The sequence below is a fragment of the Halichoerus grypus genome, chromosome 6 (genome assembly GCF_964656455.1).
Source record: "Halichoerus grypus chromosome 6, mHalGry1.hap1.1, whole genome shotgun sequence".
Lineage (NCBI taxonomy): Eukaryota > Metazoa > Chordata > Mammalia > Carnivora > Phocidae > Halichoerus > Halichoerus grypus.
In genome coordinates, this window is record NC_135717.1 from 101,108,627 (window position 1) to 101,131,398 (window position 22,772).

Here is a 22,772-nt window from a genome sequence, read left to right on the forward strand (position 1 = left end):
TTCAGTGAGAGAAGGCCGGGAAGAAGTGGTCCCTCCTTAAGTAGTCCTCAGCCGGCATGGGGGCATGGGCAGGGGAACATAGGGTGGCAAGAAAAGCCACCTCTGTAGGCCAGTATGACCAAAAGCGGCCAGACCTTCTGCCCAAAGGATCACGTTAGGTCATGGCTGGCCCAACCAAATTGAAGTAACTTAAATTGAGTTGCACTCCTGTCTTTCTTTTAATAGCATAAAGAGGATTAACAGCCTCCAGCAGCAAATACAAGCTCCTCTGCTTCCCGACCCTTTTCATCTGCTGTACTGTGCACCCCAGTGAGCCCTGCAGAACCTGCTGCCATCTGCCTGGACCTTCTTTCTGCAAGATGGCTCCTACACGATGACCATGGCGAAGAATCAGCTCTAGGTGTCACCTGCGTGGGCAGAGACGGCCTACGTGCCTCATCCCCCCTGGGACACTATGCCGGATTGGGCTAGATGGGCGATCCCAGATGTGATGTTATTTTGACTCCCAGGACCCCAGACTCCCTTCATCCCGGTCCCCCCCACGCCTGTTTCTTCTGCTCTCTCTCTCCCCGCTTGTAAAGCAGCGTGGAAGAAAGAGCGGACTGGCTTCACCTCGTCTCCGGTCCCCTCCTCCACCCTCGGCGCATCGCCGCGGACCCCGCAGGCCGCAGAGCCGCTGCGCCCGGCGTGCGGGGGAGGCTTGCGGGGACGCGGCCGCAGCCCGGGCGCCGGGGCCCGCAGCCCTCCTGCCCTCCCCGAAAGCCGGATCCGGCTCGCAGGTCTGGCGGGCAGCAGGGGTCCTGCGGGCGGAAGTGAGAGGCGAGGCGTGGGAGGAGGCTGCAGGCTGGGGGCTGGGATCCCCTCGGCGGCTGACGCGGCCCGGAGAACCCGAGCGAGGACAGCGGCCGCCTCCCGACGCCCGGCGCGCGCAGCCGGGCCTTTTTTGGCGCTGAGGGAGAGCAGACGGGCAGGGCCGCGGCCCCCGGGACCGGGAGGAGGGGCTGCCCCGGGGGCGCCGCCGCGACCCAGATAGGCTGGGCGAACGCGGGAGCGGGCGGCGGCCCGTCGCCTCCCTCCTCCTCGGCGGCGCCATCCCTCGGCGCGCCCAACCCGGAACCCGGCGAGCGCGTGGGGGCGGGGAGGCGAGCGCGCAGAGCTGGCGGGCACCCCCGCGGCCCCCGGCCCCCCAGCCATGTCGGCCGAGGAGATGGTGCAGATCCGCCTGGAGGACCGCTGCTACCCGGTGAGCAAGAGGAAGCTTATCGAGCAGAGCGACTACTTCCGCGCCCTCTACCGCTCCGGCATGCGCGAGGCCCTGAGCCAGGAGGCCGGCGGCCCCGAGGTGCAGCAGCTGCGCGGCCTCAGCGCCCCGGGCCTGCGCCTGGTGCTGGACTTCATCAACGCCGGCGGGGCCCGCGAAGGCTGGCTCCTGGGCCCGCGGGCGGAGAAGGGCGGCGGGGTGGAGGAGGAAGAGGACATGGACGAGGTGAGCCTGCTGGCGGAGCTGGTGGAAGCGGCCTCCTTCCTTCAGGTCACGTCTCTGCTGCAGCTGCTGCTGTCCCAGGTGCGGCTCACCAACTGCCTGGAGCTGTACCGCCTGGCGCAGGTGTACGGGCTGCCCGACCTGCAGGAGGCCTGCCTGCGCTTCATGGTGGTCCACTTCCACGAGGTGCTGTGCAAGCCCCAGTTCCACCTCCTGGGGGCTCCTCCTCAAGCCCCCGGCGATGTCAGCCTGAAGCAGAGGCTGAGAGAGGCCCGGATGGCCGGGACTCCCGTCCTCGTAGCCCTGGGGGATTTCTTGGGGGGACCCCTGGCCCCTCACCCCTACCAAGGGGAGCCCCCGTCCATGCTCAGGTATGAGGAGATGACTGAACGTTGGTTCCCGCTGGCCAACAACCTTCCTCCCGACCTGGTGAACGTCAGGGGTTACGGGTCCGCCATCCTGGACAACTACCTCTTCATAGTGGGCGGGTATAGGATCACTAGCCAGGAGATCTCGGCTGCGCACTCCTACAACCCCAGCACCAACGAGTGGCTCCAGGTGGCCTCCATGAACCAGAAGAGGTAAGCACCCAGCCGTGCTGCTTCTTTCCCGTTCCCATTCATTCACTTGCTCATTAGTTACTTCATTCCCCTGGTGCTTACTGGGCAGTCACAGGAGGTTGTGCTGAGGTGGGGATGACATCTTCAGGAGTGTCGCTGGCCTTGACTCTGGCAAAGTTCCCAAGGAACTGAGAACTTGCGAGGAAGAAGTGGTCCCTGTGAGGTCAACTAGCTGAGTAGTCTCCTTGCAGGTATTGTGCTTTGAGGCAAACTGCCTTTTTTTTTTTTTTTGCCTCTCTCCCAGTGGGGGGAAAAAAAAGATGTCTGTGGTTTCCTAAAAGGATACGTTAAAAGAAAACTTTTTAAAGTTTGCTTTCATTTTTACCTTTTTTATTTTTTAGGCTCTAATCCTCATTACAGTGACACACTGGGCAGTGACCTGTAATGCTGTCTTGGGAAGATTTTGTTGTTGTGATTGACTTTGAAGCTTTCCACACTGGGGCCCCAATCTGTGCTCAGGAGATAACCATTAGAATTGTACATCGGATTGCCTTTCTTATTTTGTGTCCTCTCTTTTGCATCTCCCTTCCTTCCCAGACAGTTTCGTCATTGATCCAAGATTTGAGCCTGGCAGTGGTCACCTACAGAATTAGAACATTTCAGTCCACCCAACCTTCTCCCTTCCCATCCTCAAATCCCTCCCAACATGCCCTTGGGTGACTTGAAGACAGGAAAAGGAGGAGGGGAGGGGAGGGGAAGGAGAGTAGGGAATGGAGCTAGGAAAGGAAAAGGAAGGGGAAAAAAAGAGCAGAGCAGATACAGGGAGAGATGGTAGGAAAGAAAGATGGTAGGACTCAAGATGGCCCGGAGCCATTCACACACAAGTTGGGAGAAGAATCAGTGTGACCCACAAAAGGACAGGACTACTTTTTCTTCTGGTCCACTTGTATCCAGCTCAACCCCCACATGGGCCCTACTCTGAAGTGTTGAGCAAGTAGTTGGGGGACTCACCACCGGGCAAAGAAAGTCGTAACAGGAATTGGAAGACCATTACACATACTTACTTGACTTACGGTTACCCAAGGCCAGGAGGGACCAGTGGCCTTATTTCTACTATAACATAAAATTCCTTCAGGAAGGTGGTCTTTTTTTTTCTGATGATGAAAATAATACATAATTATTCTAGAAAAGTGGAAAAATGGAAAAGAATCAAGAAACAGAAAGACTATCACTCCTACTCCCTCCCTCACAGAGGCAATACCATGTACAGGTTGGCATGTTTTCTTCCAAGCCCTTTTTAGTGTATTATTTATACCACTGAGATGATACTGTGTTTAAGATTTGGTATCAGAAGTGTTATTTTTAAGGCAAATTCTAAGAGCTTTAATTGAAGTATCAAAGACCATTCAGTGGTTATGGATGGCGCTCAGATTCGGGGTGGAAGGTCTAGCAGGTTGTCTGTCACTTCTACACACATGTCTCCAGCTGTATCAGCTGGTGCTCAATAGGCTCCCCCCCCATCCAGCTTGAACTCTAACACCTCACAGAATTCTTTTTTTTTTTTTTAGAGAAAGGGGGAGGGGCAGAGGGAGAGAGAGGGAGAGAATCTTAAGCAGGCTCCATGTCCAGCACAGAGCCTGTTGCGGGTCTCCATCTCATGATGCTGACACATCATGACCTGAGCCAAAATCAAGAGTCAGATGCTTAACCAACTGAGCCACCCAGGTGTCCCCTTTGCTTTCTTTACAAATCCTTGGTAGTCTTTTTTTCTTTTTTCTTTTTCTATGTAGGAATATCCTTTCTGTTCTTGGGGAAAAAAAAAGGTATTCAAGTAATGCATGAATACATACTTTGAAAAATTACGAATGACGTGAAAAACCACAGAGTAAAAGATATGTGTATCTGTTGATATATATTTATATATTATACATTTGTAAATATATGTTGTAAATGTGCACTTATATAAACATAAGTATGTTGATAATTGTTAGCAGGGAAAAATGTACATATGCATGTACATGTAAGGGTGTGTATGCATCTTACATATATTTTTACCTTAGAGTTGATTAGGCTGTGCTGATTATTATGACCATTAATATTTCCACTTGGAGAGTTTTTTCTACATCAACAAATGTAGAGCCGTCTCACTCTCATTAAGAGCTGTATAGTATTCCAGCCTATGGCTGTACCATAATGTAATCAGCCCCTCCCTTATTCATAAGCATTTAAGTTGCTTCTATTTGCCATTATTAACCATGCTATATTGGGACGCCTGGGTGGCTCAGTCGGTTAAGCATCTTAAGCATCTGCCGTCGGCTCAGGTCATGATCCCTGGGTCCTGGGATCGAGTCCTATGTCAGGCTCCCTGCTCCGCAGGGAGTCTGCTTCTCCCTTTCCCTCTGCCCCTCCCCCCACTCGTGCTCTCTCACTCGCTCACTCTCTCTCTCTCTCAAATAAATAAGATCTTAAAAAAAAATGCTATATTGAACGTCTTGGCATATATGTGCCTATCTTAGCAGGCATATATCAGTAGTCCTATATGGCAAATTCCTGGAATCCCTATATAGGTAGGCCAAAGTGTATATACGTTTTAAATTTTGGTAGCTCCTGCCAAATTGCCCATTAAAACATTGTTCAGATTTCCTCTCCTATCAACAGTGTCTGAGCTTGCCAGTTCCTATACTCTTGCCAAGACAAGATATTATCATCATTTTTTATTTTTACCAATCCAATGGGCAAACACTGATGTGACTCTTTCTGCTTGGAAGAGAAATTTTTCCTCTCAGATGTCTACTGGCCTTTTGTATATATTTTATAAGTGGCCTTTGCCAATGAAAAAGAAAATTGGTTTATCTTTTTCATATTCTTTTTAAAAATTCTATTTACATATGTAGAATTAATCTCTTGTCTCTTAGGCAGTGTTGCACTGTTTCCCCCCGCCTTTATTTTACTGGAAGGCCTCAAAAATGAAATCCCTAAAGTGACCAGGCTGGTGAAGTCAATGAGTAGAGGGGTGGGTTGGAGTGATGATGAAGCAGAGAGCTACCACCCCACCAGGAGAGGGCCCCTCCTCTCTCAGCCACAGCTCGTTGCTGCCCCCTAGAAGTGAGGAATGGCATTGCCAGACAACCAGATGCCCTGATTTTTAAAGGCTGGCAACTTACTGCATTGAAAAAACCAACATCAACAATAACAAAACCTTGCAGACTGAACAAATCGTAGGACAACACTGGCATTGTGAGCCTCCAGTTTTGGACGTCAGGTTTATCATGTATTCTTACATGAAGAAATTTAAATGTTTTTGGAGTCAAATTTGTCATGTATATCCTGTTAGCTTTTAATCTTGCACAGGAAAGGCTTCTACAAGTTAAGAATATACAAATATTCATCTGTCTTATAATCTATATTACTTTTATGGTTTTGCCTTTTTACATTTATATCTGAATGTGTTTGGGATTTATTTTTATGTAAGGTATAATGTAAGGTTATAACATGTTTTCTAAATGTCCCCGTGGCCTCAATCCTCACTGTGATTTGTACAACCAGTTATCAGACGCTAATTTTCCTGTTTCCATATTGACAGATTTGCCATTCCTTTACCAATAGCACACTTTTAAATTATTGTAGCTTGGTAAACTATTTTGTTGTCTCGTGGAACGGAGACCCATTTTTTTTTCTGTTTTATTTTGATTCTCTTAGCTGTTCTTTGTACATTTTCCCCTTCAGATAAACTTTAGAATCAGCTTGGGGCACCTGGGTGGCTCAGTCGTTAAGCGTCTGCCTTCGGCTCAGGTCATGATCCCAGGGTTCTGGGATCGAGCCCCGCATCGGGCTCCCTGCTCAGCGGGAAGCCTGCTTCTCTCTCTCTCACTCCCCCTGCTTGTGTTCCCTCTCTGTCTCTCTCTCTCTCTCTCTGTCAAATAAATAAATAAAATCTTAAAAACAACAACAACAAAAAAACAACGTTAGAATCAGCTTGTCAAGTCCTGTTGGAATTTTAATTGGGATTACATTGTATTTATCAATTAAGCTGGAGGAGGATTTCTAGTTTCCTAATACTTTGCAGCTAGAAAAATGGTTTGTTTTTCCATGTATTTAGGTCTTTTGGTCCTTCAGGAAAAGTTTATTTTATTATCTTTGTTATAGTCTATATATTTTTTATTGCAGTTATTCTCAGGTATTTTCTAGTTATTTTATTTTTCTTTTTTTTAATAACTTTTATTTGTTTATTTATTTTTAAGTAGGTTCTAGGCCCAGGATGGGGCTTGAACTCACAACCCTGAGATTAAGAGTTGCATGCTCCACTGACTGAGCCAGCCAGGCACCCCCGAGTTACTTTTTTTTTTTTTTCTACACAGATATTTTTTCCCACCAAATTTTAAAATTGGATGCCATACTGGAATTTGTAACCTTCTTTATCTCTCTCGTACTTTGACTCAGATTTGACGTCAACTCAACTGGGAGTCCCTTCCTGAGCTCTCAATTGGACTAGATATTCAAATTCTGTGCTTCTCTAGCACACTCTCCACCTTGAATTGAAGTTTTCTGCTTATGTTTGTTTCTCTCCCTTCCAACCAGGTCCAATTCATTGCTTCTGTATACTCCTATTGCTAACATGGTGTCCAATAAATAATAGATGCTTAAAATGCATCATTGTTTTGAATTATGGAATATATCATACATTATTGTAATAAAAGTGAATATATGATTTTATTTTTAAAAATGTAACATTGTGAATATTTTTATCTTGTAACAGTCATTATAGTTATTTAGAATAGCTGAAAAATAATAATAGGTAACATTTAATTGAACATTTACTCTGTACTAGGTACTCTTCTTACTGCTTTGCATGTATTATCTCACTTATTCTTCACAAAGACTATATCAGGCAGGTTCCCATTTTACAGAATCAGAAACTGAGGCATAGAAAGTTAACTAAATTGCTAAGGTGTGTAATAAGTAGAGTAACCAAAATGTAAATATCCATCGAATAGATATAACCATTTAGAGTATTTACAATTTGGCTTATAAACTGGCAGTGACCATCTTCATGCACATTTTTAAAATTTTCTTAAAAATTATTTTCTTTAGGGGAGTGGAGTGCAAATACTTTGTGGTGCTGTGCTACTTTTTAAAATTTCATTACGTGTGTTTCAACTTCACCACAGCCTTTATGTCTAGCATCTTTCTAATCACTATTGGGCGAACAACAAAGACGACATGGTTCCGGTCCTCAAGGAGTTTATAATTGAGTTTAGATGATGAAACAAGTAAAAATGAAACCTAGAATGGGATTGTTCCCGGATAATGTGTCTAACACAGTTTCTGGAAACACCAGAGGAAATTTAGAACCTTGAGGAAAAGCAGATTTTGGCCTCTGGCTACACAGCATTTCACATCTACCTTGATTCACTGCCTTTGTGATGTACCTGGACTGTTTTACTTTGACAAAGCGGTCAAATGCAGAGCAGCCCATATTCCCCAGTGACTGAATAGGGTGGTGATCTCAGAATCTTAAATAGTAAGGGACAGGCAGGAACGCTGGGATTGAGAAATGCTGTAAAGCCCTTTGCACCCTGGAGAAAATGGTGCTATATGACCAGTAATGCTCTCCCCCACCCTCCAACAAGAAGAAGGGAAGAAAGAGATATTAGTGTTGTGCCCGCACACTTGAAAATGGCAGTATGCGTACATAGCAGTCTTTGAGAGGATGCTTTGAAGTCCAGGGATGCAACACTGCCCAGTGGTCTGCATGTGGATTTGATCTCAGGAGTTGTCAGGACATAACTCTTTACATGTAGAAGGCTGTGTGCCCACAAAATTGCTTGCCTTCCCTCCTCACTTTAATTGGTGATAACTTGCAGGAACTGGCCACTCTTGCAGAAATCCGTTCATTAATTTTTCCATTTCTGACATCTCTAGTCTCTCTGATTGCCCTGCACTTTTGCTCTGCAATTGTTCTGTGTGTGAATACAGCAAAGCCGGGAGAGAGTTAAACAAGTCTCCTGGCAGAGATGGAATTACAGTCGTCAGCCTTAGCTGTCCCCTTTTTCTCTGAGCCAAAGTTTAGTATTTTAGGGCATTTCTAGAGTCGTGGAACCCTCGAGAGATTTCGTCCTTTCTGGTTAGGTTGCAGTGGAGCTGGAGAATAGTGTGAAGGAAAGAAAACTATGTGTGTCTATTCATTCCCGCACTCTCTCTGATTTTGGCCAATAGTTGCTTTGTGTGCTCTAGTCTCTCAGACACCTAGTAGGTAGTAACCTACTGGTCCCCAGGGGAGGTTAATCCATAGGGAAGTGGCAGAAGGTAGGTAGCAGAAGGGGAAGGAGGGGACACAAGGACCCGAGTGCTCCACAGACCTTACAAGCCTTTTCTGAGTGGTTGAGAAAAGACGTGAGAAAAGATCTTGCCATTTCTCTCTGATGTTGACTCTAATGGCAACAAACTTTTCTATGTAGCAAGCTGTAACAATGGTTTCTATTTCTTGGGCTCTTACTCTGGGCTGCAGGTTGTAGATGCTGTTCTAGATGTCACTTCTTATTTCATGCACACAGCATCTCTTTGGGATAAGTATTATTATTGGCTTCGTCTCCCCAAAGGGGAAACTGAGGCTCAGTTTCATAAGCTTGCACAGTTATAGGGCCAGCACTTGAAGCCACTCAGACCTCTGTGTCACCTGCCGCCCTACAATTGTATACGGCTACCCTTAATCTGTGTACCAGTGTTCAGCATGTTTCATGTCACTTAGTTTTTAAGGATTTACTGAGCTCTTTATTTCCTCGGAGTGAAGTAGTAATTAAATCAGCATCTTTTTTTTTTTTTCCACTTTTATTTCTATTTACTGTAAGTCAGTCAAGGATATAGCTACAACACATCATTATTTGGTTTAAAAATTCTTCTTACCCTCCTGAGGGTAGTATGTCAGGGATCAATATCAAGAAAACACTAGAGATGATAATTTTTTAAAAAAAACAATAGCTTGGATTGATACTTTCACCATTCAGAAGGTGAAGAGTGAAAGAGTTATTTTCAGAAAGTAGGAAATGAGGTGCTACATGGTGAGAATTTATGGATGAGAGAACACTTTGTATGTAATTCAGAATACATTCTAGCCAATGACTGTTGCAGTTAACAAATGAAAAGCAGACCCTCTCAGAGTTAAGAAACTGAGGCTTATGACGTGTAGAAAAGCATTCCCTCTCGTGACCCCTTTCTGCGAGTGTTCCCCCTTTCAACTCTTACTGTGTGTGATATGTGCTTTTCCCCACTTCACAGATAGGGAAACTTAGTCTCAGATGAACTGAGATTCAGTGACTTGTCCAAGGTCACATAACAGTTGGGTAGTGGAGCTGAGATTTCCCTGTATAAGCCTGGGCTCATAATCCTTAGCAGTATGCCTCTTCACTAAGTGGTCTGTTTTGGGGTGGCAATTTCATCTTCAGCTCAATATTGAAAAGCTTCTTCTCTTCAAGTGAATTTGAGCATGCTGGGGTCTGGAGAGATGGAATTGTTTACTTTTAACTGCCTATTCATCCAACCCTTACATGTTTACTTAGGACAAATGATTATGCTGGATGAATATTAAAAACTGTTTTGATCTTACAAAATTTACTATCTGTGTACCTTTGGGGAGCAAAAACAAATAGCGGGCTGGTAAAATTTAGTGCTTATTTGTAAGCTTTATTTCCTTTGGTTCCCCAAATTTGCACACACAGAGAGGGCACCATGGTCAGATTTTAAGGACCATTGGCAGCAGGAAAAGTAAGCAACATGAAGCAGAGACCCCCCAGTAACTGCCACCCCAGTGAAGTCTGTTGGCATGAAATATGAATGTCTGGCTAGGTTTAATGGACAATATGAGGTTCTTGTTGAAGAGTGCTCTGTTCACTCTCTGATTTGAAAAACAAAACAAAACTGAGACTCATTTAAATGTACACATTACAGGCACCTTTGAAAACATCTTACTGTTTTAGTAGGTGGCTATTCCCAGCATGTCCTACGTCATTGTGCATCAGTGTTGATTGGACACCTGTTAGGAGATCACACATGGACGACTCATTCCCTGTTTCTTCCTTATCTACCCTCTTAAGTGCATATGTGGCCTCTACCCCCATTCTTTCTTAGGATATTGTTACTTTTGAAGACATTGTTGTATTGGCAGTAGATGTGGTCTCTAAAATTTACCTGGTCTACTTTCTTTATTTCAAACACTAGAAAACTGAGAAATTACCTTGATAGTATCTTATCTCAGTGTAGTACTTACTGATAAACTGTTGGCTGTAATTGTCTTGACCATCCTGTGATGGGTATTATCCCCATACCTGCGATGGCAAAGTGGGGTGTTTGGGCTAGGGTCAGAGAGCTGCTTCAGGTCTTTCTGTTGCATCGTGCTCTGCTCACAGTCCTGTAAACTTGGGACTGCTGCACCGATCAGGGAGACTGGCCCAAATGTGTATCCTGTCTAGTCTTCAAGGAGTCCGTTAATCTCTGTGCACTACATTGAAACAAATTAATTTTTTCTTTTCAATTCAAAAGTTATGAGACTTTAATCTAGCATCTGAAGCTGATGAGCAGTGTTTAATTGTATTACTGAATATGGGGCTTAAAACCAGTGTATTCTCTTTTTAAAATTATTTTCTTTATTTTTTTGAGAGAGACAGAGATAGCGAAAGAGAGCATGAGCAGGAAGGAGGGGGAGAAGCAGACTCCCTGCTGAGCAGGGAGTCTAACATGGGGCTCCATCCCAGGACCCTGGGATCATGACCTGAGCTGAAGGCAGACGCTCAACAGACTGAGCCACCCAGGCGCCCCTAAAATTATTTTCTATTATGATAAATGAGCATTTGTTGATTGAAGTATTTGTTGAGTTAACATGTGTAGACCCCCTCAGAGTGCTGGATCAAATTATGTTTAGTTCAGTGCTTATGTAGCCCTACGTTGTGTGTTGTGAAACAATATAAAGATGCCCTCCTGTGGAGTGGGGGAGGGCGGGGGGCGAGTGATCTGCCTGGTATGCTTGTGGTGAAGGGGCCTTTGAACTACCCTTTAGCAACCAGCCTTAGCATATGCCTGTCTGTGTGGGAGGTGCTATAGTGTGTATCTAACACAGAGCCTACCCACTAGGTAGGAAGAATGGGGACCATTCTGAGTAGAGACACAAGGGAGGGAGGTGGTTATGCATTCTTCCCTTAGCACTTGCTCCCACTGCTGAAAGAAATATTAAGCCTACTATATACAAAATATCTGTGGTTCTTGGCATAAGGCTAAGCAAGACTACTCTTGGTTATATTGAATTACTTATCTCCAATTGCTAAAATTTGGAAAATGCATCATTCTTGTGAATTCTAGGGTAGGAGTGAAATTTGAGATATCATTTGGTCATTCCTCTGTCCCCAGGCAGAATGGCACCCAACTTGGAGAGCTAATTTTCTTTAGATATCCAGCACATTCCTCAATCTGCTTTAGCAGTTCATGCCATTGCCGCCTTGTCAAGTGAAAAATGTCACGTCAATGTCAAGTCAAGAAAATGTCAAGTTAAAAAAACTGACTCTCTGGGCCTTTGTATCTCTCTTTCAGGTCTAACTTCAAACTTGTGGCTGTTAATTCAAAACTCTATGCCATTGGTGGGCAGGCCGTTTCTAATGTTGAGTGTTACAATCCTGAGCAGGATGCCTGGAATTTTGTGGCACCCTTACCAAATCCTTTGGCTGAGTTCTCTGCGTGTGAGTGTAAGGGAAAAATTTACGTCATTGGAGGATATACCACCAGAGGTAAGTGAAGGGGCCCAGTAAGTGATCCTCTTCTATGTGAGCTTCTGCAGCCTGGGGAAGGGCAGGAGGGTGCCAAGGAAACACTCTGGTGTACATATTGTAACTTCATACGTTATATACTGGATATTTACATATCTGGAAGGAAGAGAGTTGTGTATTACAGGGGTGGTTTGGACAGGAGGGACCTTTGATGCCTTTGTGTGAGCATGAAAATTGAACGGGGTAGAGGATGCTATGAAGAGAATATGTATTTTCTTTCTGCTCTGGAAACTCAGCCTTGTGACCAGTTGTCTTGTGACTTGACTGGGTAACTGCCATCCTTCTCCCAAACACATTTAACACTATGGAATTTAGGGCTAGGACATCCTTGTGGATCTTTGTTTTCACTTTCTTCCTTCTTGAGCACAAACATATCAGACAGTTTCCAGAAACTCAGCTCGAGGCTGTTGTTCACATATCCTAAGAGGATTATAAGAGACATGAATGTAAGAGAATTCTTTCCTGACCAGAGGTGGGAGGCGGTTGTGTTATTTATTAAACTGTACTTTTTTGGGTGGGTATTTGGTATTAGTAATTTGGAAATAAGTTTCTCCAGTAGGTTTTATACTGCCGTTCTTGGTAGGAAGCATCTCACGTGATAGTGATAATAAACAGCTTGGTTGTGTTGAGAAAGGCAGGGGTGGGCCACCAGGAAGAGGTGTGTCTTTCCTTTTATCTGTCTCCCCCACTTGTGTCCAAGTTACCTCTTAGCCAAAGAAATTTATTCTTTTAATTTTTTAACAAGATTTTATTTATTTATTTGACAGAGAGAGACACAGCGAGAGAGGGAACACAAGCAGGGGGAGTGGGAGAGGGAGAAGCAGGCTTCCCGTGGAGCAGGGAGCCCGATGCGGGGCTCGATCCCAGGACCCTGGGATCATGACTTGAGCCGAAGGCAGACGCTTAACTGACTCAGCCACCCAGGCGCCCCTTGGCCAAAGAAATTTATTTCTTCATTTGGTTTATCTGACTGTAAAATGCCCAGAACTTATAGAAAAGGTATAACAGGACTCTTAGGACTTTTACTCACATTGAGGTAGTAGAGTCACCATTATATCGGACATAGTGAAATAACCTCTCTCTCCTTTATGGTACAACATGGGAGGACAGAGCTCCAGCCCCGCTGACAATAAGTATGGAGAAAGGATGCTGATGGGTAACTTTGTAAAGGACAGAAATCCACATGCTAGTAGAGTGTAGGTGCCCAAAAATCTTTTCACCAAATGTGTCTTGTTTGGGGGATTTATGTTAGAGGAAGTTAAATGTCAAGTGTTTTATGAGCATCTGATTTACTGTGTGTGCAAAAGATCCTGAGTAACACTTCTTAGAGTATCTCTAAGCAGTTGCTGTGGTGGGGAGGATGGTGAGTGGTGGTGTAGTTTCCTAGGGCTGACTTAACAAACAACCACAGCTTGGTGGCCCAAGACAATAGAAGTGTGTTCTCTCAGATTTCTAGAAGCCAGAAGTCTGAAATCAAGGTGTGGGAGGTCACATCCCATCTGAAGGCGCTGGGGGACAATCCTTCCCTGCCTCTTCCAGCTTTGGTGGTTCGAGGTGCTCCTTGGCTGGTGGCCGCATCACTCCAGGCTCTGCCTCCGTCTTCACGCATCTTCTCCTCTGTCCTTTCTGCTTCTGTCTCTTACAAAGACACGTTCCTCATTGGATTTTAGAGCCCACCTGGGTAATCTAGGATGATCTCATGTTGAGATCCTTAACTTCATGTCATCTTTAAAGCCCCTTTTTCCAAATAAGGTCACAGTCAAAGGTTTTGGGGTTAGGGGGTAGACATATCTTCTTGGGGGCCACTGTTGAACTCAGTACAGGTGCTGTGTTTATGCATTTAAGGAGAGGCAGTGACCAGGAGGAGTGCATGGGAAGCAGTGAGCTTTTTTTTTTTAATGCCCTCAAGTTTTCATCCCTGTGGAGCTATTCCCTGTGCCCCTCTCTAGTGACTTTCCATTGAAGATAAGATAATTGCCAGCTTTTTTTGGTGACAAATAATTGAAAAAAGAGAGAGAGAGAGATCTAGCAGCCATTTCTTTTACCTTCAACTTTGGTGTTCGGGTACAGTGGTCAACTTCATGTGCTTAACGACACCATAGCCCCCAGAGAATTGCTGTGTGTGTATGTACCTCTGTGTGTCTGTGTGCCTCTGCTCCTGGGAAAGTAAATACAGTTATTTGCTTTTGAACATTTCTAAGAATTCTGATTCCTCCCTCGATTTTGTAACACAGAATGCACCCTGTGCGCTGACATAATGGACACATATCCCTTGGCTTCTCTTGTGACCAGGAGCTGGGAAGCACTGACAGGCAGCACTGTAACCCAAGGAGTACTCTGCTGGTAGATTTCCTAGTTTTTCCATGACCCTGGCTGAGCAAATGTTCTTTAGATTTGACCTGGAAAACCCTTGCTTGTGTGTTTTCTAGTTTCTCAAGCCACTACTAATGTACCTTCTTCACTTGGGCCACCCATGGTGATTCCTGCCCCGGATTCCCCAAGCCAAATACCTGTGATGGGATGGTTGGGTGATGTGGATGGATGGATGTTTGTGTAAGGGTTGAAAATGGGTTTTCTGAGATGAGAGGGCGGGACAGTTCCTTGTACTCTGAAACACCCCTCCTCTTCTGCGTGGGATCTTTCCAGCACTTCCTAATAGTTACCTGGATTTAAAATAAGGAATCATAATTGTCATAAAACAAAATGCAGGGCTCAAAGTTGGGTTCTTGGCCTGCTGACTTCTTAAGTTAGGTAGACTCTTAAAATTTAGGAAGTAATAGTTCACGATTTTTATGGTAGCTGTTTGATTATATTAATTCCATAGTAGGCACTGAGGAAATTAAAAGAAATTCAATAGAAAGCAGTAGTAACCACTCAAGGGAAGAAGGGTGATTTGTTAAAGTTCAGAATCACCTCTCAACGTAAAAGCAAAAAGGTTATTCCACCAACTCAAACCACCTCATCATGGTCTGAGCCCTTGTTGGGTGAGGAGAGAAAACATTTACAGAAGACCTGGGGAGACCTTCAGACCTGGAACTGAGAAATACAGGGAAGCCTCACTAGAATAAGTCCTTTATTCGTGTGGTAGGAAGCTGGGTTACTAAGGAGCACTTTTTGATCGTGGAACCAAACTCCCTTGGACTGTCTCCGGAATGAGTTCTATTACAATAGCTACAATAAAAAGAAATACAGGGAGGTATTAGTGGGGGTGGAAAAGAGAGGGACAGTTTCCTAAAGCTGTAGCAATTCTGAAATTTCTTTTTTTTTTTTTTTTAATTCTGAAATTTCTACAGGCCTGGGGACATGTGCACACACAGGGTTCAGTCTCCTTTCCGTTCTTTCTGTGCCCTCTCAGGAGGCACTTGACTTGGTACCAGCAATGGTGGTGGTGGAGCTCCTTCAGCCTTGCTAACTTCGGGTGTGTCCTTTTGTGTCAGCAGGAAGCGTTGTACCCTTTAGTTCCACGTCTGTTCCCAAGCGGACTTGTCTCTTATGCTGATGGATTTTGTTGTTTGTTTAAACAACAGCAACACACAGAAAGTTCATTCTTTCTGATAACTCAGAGCATTTTTTCCTTCTGCTGAGGCTAAAATATGCCACTTATTCTTTCCTAGAGGAGAAGAGGATAAAAAAGAACAATTAAAAAAAGGAAAAATGAAACTAGATATTTTAAATTTTACGAGTGTTTTTTTCAAAACGAGAGTAGGCAGTATTTTTCCTTAAAGCAGCTATGAATTCAGGATAATGTTAGAGGAGCCTTTGATCGACTTTCTGATTTTATCCACACAAGAACTAGCCATCTCTTGGGAAGCAGGCACAGGGAGAGGGGGGTGAGAGAACCTTTGTGAGTATGTCTCTGCTGTTAGAGTTGGGACATGGAATTGCCAAGTGATTCCACGGCTTAAAGGCCACAGGTGAGACTTTCTGGGGTTTCTCCTGACTTGGAATTGTGTGTTATTTCCTTTACACTAGCCCCTGAAGATCTTGCGTGGCTCATTTGTCTTATTTAGTAGAGTCGGTTGTCGAGAGTAGATCCCCTTGGGGCTCTGCCTGTCATCTGTATTAAGAAGTGAGTAAATCTGAGCTATTGAGGAGAGTTCCAAGGCTCTGATTCTTTTTACCTTGGACTGGTGGTTCTAAAATGCTCCAATCACAGCGGGCCGTGGCCTGGCCCTCTTGATTCCGAGAGCCTCCCAGGGAGGGGACACGCCTGATGCGGATAAGGGGGATGATTCTAAACAGATCTCCCCCTAGCCATTTGGAAAACCGTTGTCCCAACCTCTGCTTCTCTGGAATAGTTTTGCCTCTGTGTGACCAGATGATTCAGTCTGGGGGCAGATGTTTATCACAGCGTAGACAGGCAGTGGTGTTCCTTGTGGCCGTGACCTCATTTGGCTTCTTTTCTTACTTTCAGACCGCAACATGAACATTCTGCAGTACTGCCCCTCGGCCGACATCTGGACCCTCTTGGAAACCTGTGATGTCCACATTCGCAAGCAGCAGATGGTATCTGTTGAGGAGACCATCTACATCGTGGGCGGCTGTCTGCACGAGCTGGGACCCAACCGGAGGAGCAGCCAGAGTGAGGACATGCTCACTGTGCAGTCCTACAACACGGTCACGCGGCAGTGGCTCTACCTCAAAGAGAACACGTCCAAATCAGGTCTTAACTTGACTTGCGCGCTTCACAACGACGGCATCTACATCATGAGCAGAGACGTGACCCTGTCCACCAGCCTGGAACATCGAGTTTTCCTCAAGTACAACATCTTCTCAGACAGTTGGGAAGCATTCAGGCGTTTCCCAGCCTTTGGACACAACTTGCTGGTCTCCTCTCTTTATCTGCCCAATAAAGCAGAAACATGACTGAACTGACTTAGGATTTAAAAGAAACCTGGTTCAAGGCAGAAAAAGAAAAAAAAAATGTAGTGTCCCATTTCCAGGGAGGCCGATTTCTAAGAGGAAAACGTGGGTTGAAGTAGGTCACATGTACAATAGCTGTAAATGAGCTTACTTGAACTAATTACTTGAAAACTTGTGGAGAAAAGAGACCAACTTTATTATTTTTTTAATTATTGATTTTTAAATGATGGGAGCAAATCCACGATAATATTTTCTTCCAAATATGGTACCCTTGGGCCAGTGACTGAAACTGATCATCAAAAAGAAGATTCATTGTGTCTGCTTTAGTAAAGGGCCAAAGTCAATAGTTGACGTGAATGGTAAAGATCATTTTAAAATCCGTTTTATTTAGGTCACTTGAAATATCATTAATACCTTAAGGGAGAGATTTTTATTGTTGTTGTTATTCATTTACTTGACAAACATCTATATTAACACTGTCATTCACCCCTTTTCTCCCCTATTCATACCCACATATACTTCCAGTGGTTTAAAAATAGGGTTCTATGTTTAATTATTTTATTTGCACACTACTTTCCAGGAAACTTACAATGATGGAGCCCTACAGTGAGTCCTTGCAAGCATCCAGTCCTCCCAAAACCTTTCTTAAAAACGTTCTCAGCTATTTTTCCAAACTTTTTTGCAATTATGTGTACTGAATAGACAGATGTAACCTCTTATTTCATTTAGGTGGTAGATTGCAAATTTATGTGGTCAGATAAGTTGCATTGCTAGGCATTCCGTATTGTTTAAAAGAGAGGATATATTGTTTAGAAGGATGGATATATATATATATTTTTGAAATCAAGTCTTAGATTTAAATGGGAAGGGAAGGAAAGACCAAATAAGAACAAAAATTGCCTTTAAGGTTACTTTTAATGAATGTATTTGACTTAGTTCTGTTTATAAGGTAAAAATAGATAACTTTATCACCTTTAGATCAGGCATCTTTCTAATTTAATCTTAGCCTTTTAATTCATGCTTTGCTTTTATGAGGGAAGGTGAGGATAGCTGTGGAACTTTGGTGCTGGAGAGGGAAGGAGCTCTTGTAGAAGAGGAATGGCCTCTGGTGGTATCTTTGAAATTTGGTAAGGTGCTCTACTTGTCTCGGTCATTGAATCAGATGGAACCCAGCTCCGGCAGTTGTCAGTAAGTCAGTTGACATGAATAAAAAGCTTCTGCCAATCCTAGCTCCATCCCTTTAAAAATGTATACTTACAGAAATGTTATTCTTTCTGAACTTCTCTGATCTTTTGTAATGGAATCAGTGAAGCTGGAAGCTGGAGTCCATCCTTCTGCTCTAACTTTCCAGTGACAGTGCGCCTCACTTTAAGACGTCCGCAGAACAACGACGACAAAAAACGATCGTGGCAAATCTGTGTGTCCCGCAGACATTATCCAGTACCTCCTGTGGGCATTTGCCGCGCAGACGTGGTGCAGAGGGTTGATCCCTTCGGCGGAGTTCCCCACGTTCTCACAAGGTCTCTACAGGGTTTCTTGACGACCATGGCCTACGAGTAGAGTGGAATTCAGGGTCTGATTGTAAAAATTCTATTTGCACAACTTTTCAGGAATACTTCTATTAAGTAAATTGAGGCAAGCCTTTATTGTGGACCTGGAGACAGCTCTTGGATCTTGTCACCAAATAGTCATATCACTACTCTACTTATACTACTTAAGGGTTTCTAAGCCATACCCATTCACTCTCAAATACTTAGCCTTTTTTTTTTAAACTCTGAACTGAAATCTTCTTGGGGATGGTACTTTAATAATAGATTTATATTAATTTATATTCATTATGGAATTGAATTTCCAGTGACCTATAATTTCACTGCATATATTTAAAAATCTAATTTATTTTAGATAGTGTTAACTTTTGTTGCTACAGATCTTAACTTTTTTTAAAGCTTAACCTTGTATATTCAGAAGATTCTAGCCAGTTGAATTAGTTCTGGACAATTAGACCTTAGCTTGTAAATAACCACATCATATAAAATGTAATATTGTTGCTGCCAACCAGTTCTCTTCCTGATTACATTCTTTGGGTCTGTTTTCCTCATGCCAACAATTAGATTCTTGGACCAAGTGAAGGCATACTCTGATCTACAAAGCTCTTTTTATAAACCGGGTTTGATGTGTGTGTATATGTGCTTATTATCTGTGCGTGCGTGTGTGTGTGTGTGTGTGTGTGCGTGCACGCGCGTCCTGGCATATTATATCTCTAAGATACACAGACTTCTAACAAAGTTTTTGTTACTCTGGACTGCCAGCAGTACTTGGGCAAGGCGGAATGTGCAATAGGAACAGATCTGTGGGTTTGGGTCATCATGCTTCCTGCTGTGCACATCAGCTATGTTGGCATTTTAAGGATAATTTTAATTTAGCTCTGTTCTCATGTTGGTGCCAATGTTGTAGTGAAGACTCTACCTATGATGAGGGAATGTTGTTTTGAAAATCCCCTGTCATCCCCCGGGACTTTGCTTTTTTTTTTTTTTTTTTCAATTAAGTGTTATTTTAATTCCAGTATAGTTAACATACAGTGTTGTATTAGTTTCAGGTGTATAATATAGTACTCTTTGATAATATCCCTCTATTTTCTTCCTCTCTCTAAATGCTTCATCCTTCTTTTCTGACATGCTTCTGAGGAGTGCCAACCTCCCACTATGGTGAGGGGAGTTAACGGGAGGACCCCTGCTAGTGGGAGCCACCTTGCCAGAAGCAACCTATTTTACGAAGAATGGTCTGAGTGGCAGAGTGAGTCCTGAGTGTGGAATGGTAGAGGGAGGTTGGTTCTCCCTGTCATTCTTTCAGGCTTTCTTCTTAACACCCTTGGTTTCAGAGGCCTCTCCCCTTAGCATCCTTGGAAGTTTTGCTGATGAAAGTGTAGGAGTTGATTATTTCAACAGTGTGAGTTAAGTCGTAACAATGAAGTACTGAGAAGGTTATGGATTCTATTAAGAAACAAATAGATTAAGCATGAATACCAAAGAGAATTGAGCTTGGCCATGTTTTTTTGAACCAAAATCCCAAGTAATTGCAAATGCCTTAGATGTCAGTTAAAGTTGTACTGAGATGCCCAAAGCTCTTTCTCTCCAGAGGGAATTAGGAGGAAATGCTTGTTTTCTTTCCGTACAGGATTACTTAATGAGCATTGTAGATGCCGTGTTTTCAGATTTCCAGGTAAAGTCATGGCCGTACCTGTTTGGCCACACAGGTCAATCGAGTGGAAAGGCCTTGGCCTTCTTGATCAAGCAGCGTCTAATGAGCAGTGGCTTCACACGGAGCACTCGTGAGGCAGCGTAGTGACAGGAAGGGAGCACGGGTGCGTTGTCGGGAGGCCTTTCTCCTAGACCAGGGCTGGGGGATATGTGACGTGTGTGCCACCATCCTCTGATGGTGGCATCATGAATGAGTAGTACTCCTTTCCTCTGTGCTAGGACCCGGTCTCACAGTCCGTGTCATCAGTGCTGCCAGGCATCCATTGCCCATCCATGAGAGTGAGATGAATGGAGTCTATTTCTCATCCTGCCTTAGACAGAGGAGTGAATGAATTAGGTGAGTAGATACCACCCAGAATGGCTTTGAAAGCACTGAGCTGATTCAGCTCCGTTCCCTGGTTCCCAGAAATACTGAAAGTCTGTTGCGTGCAGGACAGTATTAAGAACTAGGGATATAGACGTAAATGAACCACGTCCCCTGATCTGGAAGAGCTTACAGCCTTGTAAAAATGTTTGCCGTAATCATTATAACCCATGTCCTCAAAGATGCCTACCTTTGTCAGGCATACTGGGGCTCTCTGGCCCGGCCGCCTCTTCAGTCCTGACCCAGTCTGTCCACTGCTTCATGATCTACTAACAATTCTAATGAACCAGCTTTTCTCTAAATTTGAACATCACAACCTATGTTTCTGTTTTAATGGTATGCTTTTTTTCTCACTACTTTTCATAGTCTTCTCTGTACTTCATCTTTCAAAAAAAAAAATGGTATGTGATCTGCTTTAAAGAGAATTACTAGGCACACAGCCTATTTGGCTAAGGGCTCAGCAGCTTGACCCCGTGAGAAGGGGGAGCAAAGTCAGGGAAGTGAGTGTTGGGAGAGAGGCGAGCTGTTCACGTGTGTGTTTGTACGTATGCCTTTAAAACACTTCCATAAAAAGCATTACTAAGTGGTCATTAAGACACTAGTCCTGACTGAAAGTCAGTTGTTGCCTGTGTGATCACTATCCAAGGGTGGTTTTTTGTCCTTATGTTTCATTCATGTAAGAATATTTGCTGTTTTTCATTTTCTTGTGTTGATTTAGGAACACGATATAAAATACACACCAGTTGACATAATGCTAACTTCTGCACTTGATACCATTTTTATCCATTCCTCTAGGACACGTTAAATGTAAAAGATGGTCAATTTTGAGGAGCAAAAGGCCGCTTAGATGACTTTGGTAGTGTTGGCTGGTACTTTCTCAAATGGATGTCATAGTTTATTACTAGTAAAGAAAAGGAAAATGTAATTTGCATTATTGTGTCATTTTTCTAAGAAAAATCTTAATAGGGGGTCTTTAGATGTCTCTACAATGTTTTCATATCTAGTGGTCATTTTAGGAAAATTGATAGTCTGTAGAATGAACAATTATGTTTTGTTATGACTGACACTTTGTTAAAAAGGTTGTATTGTGTCTTCAAGTGTGGCTTAAAATGTAAACATTATGGTATGATTCATCCAAATACAATGATGCCTATGATGCACTCACTCAAATAGCATTTGTTCTGTGTTTATAACTAGAACCATAGAAGAAAATCTCTTCAAATAAAATAGTTCAAAATCTGAACAAGCCAAATTGTTGTCCGTTAGGTACCGTGTACCAGCTGTGCGGTCAGGGCCATGCCCAAGCAGAGAGGACACGGGTCCGTCAGGTGGGGGGCTCCTGACTCACTGGGAAGGCTGGACTGGCATACGGGAACCAACTAGAGAGGCGGTAGTCCTGTTGGAAGATGGGCCAAGTGGGGTAACAGAGGTTGCGAGAGACTTTAGTGTTTGGAGGAGAGGGATCTGGGAGGAGGATCTCTGAATCCTTAGAATTCTGCAGTTTCAATCCGGCCATTCAGCAGTTACAGCCCACCATGATCTGTTCCACCCTGTTTTCTAATGTTTCCCATTGTTTCCTTTAAGCACCCATCACTCCAGGAAAACTGGAACACACAACTCCTTGCCTTTTTTTTTTTTTTTTTTTTAGGATTTATTTATTTGTTTGAGAGCGCGGGGGAGGGGGAAGAGAGGGACAGAGGAGAGAGAATCCCAAGCGGATTCCCCACTGAGTGCAGAGCCCAATGTGGGGCTCGGTCTCATGACCCTGAGATCACAACCTGAGCCAAACCCAAGAGTAGGAGGCTTCACCAACTGTGCCACCCAGATTCCCCACAACTTCTTTTGAGGCAGGGGGAGTAGCTGGGAGGGCAGCATCACAAAATGGGGTTCGGTTACTAGATGACATCCCACGGATGTCCATTCCCTTCCATCCTTTGATTGCCCCACGTGCAGGAGCCCACCTGCCCACACATGCCCTCCTTATATGTACAATTTTAAGAATGATCCAACTTAAAACAGCACTGCTACCTTGTAAGAAACCTGACATACCCACCTTTACACCAAGGGAAGCAGTCAAAAATCAGATCCAGCCACTGCATCCAAAGGTGACATGACAGCTCACCGCATCCCAAGTCCGGGGTTGTCAGGGGATATCCATCCCGAACCCCCATGGGTGACCGCTCAGTTCTGACAATCCATCACGAATAATTCAGATTATTTCCTACACACCCAAGACACACCAAAACAACCACACCCGGCATGAATTGAGCTCCTACTCTGTAAGGAACTCTAAGCATTTTTAAAATTGAACTGATTTCATCCTCACAACAATCCCATGTGGTAAATACAAATATTATCCCACGTTGCAATCGGGGAACCTGAGGCACGGCAGGTCACACATTCCTATTTGGGAAAAGGGAGAAGGAAAAACGGCAG

General features: G+C 44.1%; 1 protein-coding gene across 2 annotated transcripts; it reads left to right on the plus strand.

Annotated features, from left to right (window-relative positions):
- Window positions 1-335: 335 nt before the first annotated feature.
- On the plus strand, window positions 336-21,582 carry KLHL42 (kelch like family member 42). Of its 2 annotated transcripts, XR_004912382.2 has the most exons (4): window positions 336-2,064; window positions 11,620-11,813; window positions 16,267-17,074; window positions 20,192-21,582. XR_004912382.2 is itself a non-coding variant. In XM_036076870.2 (3 exons), exons 1-3 carry the CDS (start codon window positions 1,193-1,195, stop codon window positions 16,716-16,718), a joined length of 1,518 nt encoding a protein of 505 aa, XP_035932763.1. In that variant the 5' UTR covers window positions 336-1,192; the 3' UTR covers window positions 16,719-21,582. The 2 variants fall into 2 exon arrangements, 1 of the variants encoding a protein (XP_035932763.1); XM_036076870.2 differs by having other exon boundaries at window positions 16,267-21,582.
- The last annotated feature ends 1,190 nt before the right edge of the window (window positions 21,583-22,772 follow it).

What these genes read in the sequence shown, in the direction of transcription:
- KLHL42 (XM_036076870.2), top strand. Translation starts at nt 1,193, where the DNA reads ATGTCGGCCGAGGAGATGGTGCAGATCCGCCTGGAGGACCGCTGCTAC. An exon ending in GCCTCCATGAACCAGAAGAG is followed by an intron (nt 2,065 to 11,619) that starts GTAAGCACCCAG and finishes TCTCTCTTTCAG; the next exon opens with GTCTAACTTCAAACTTGTGG. An exon ending in TGGAGGATATACCACCAGAG is followed by an intron (nt 11,814 to 16,266) that starts GTAAGTGAAGGG and finishes TCTTACTTTCAG; the next exon opens with ACCGCAACATGAACATTCTG.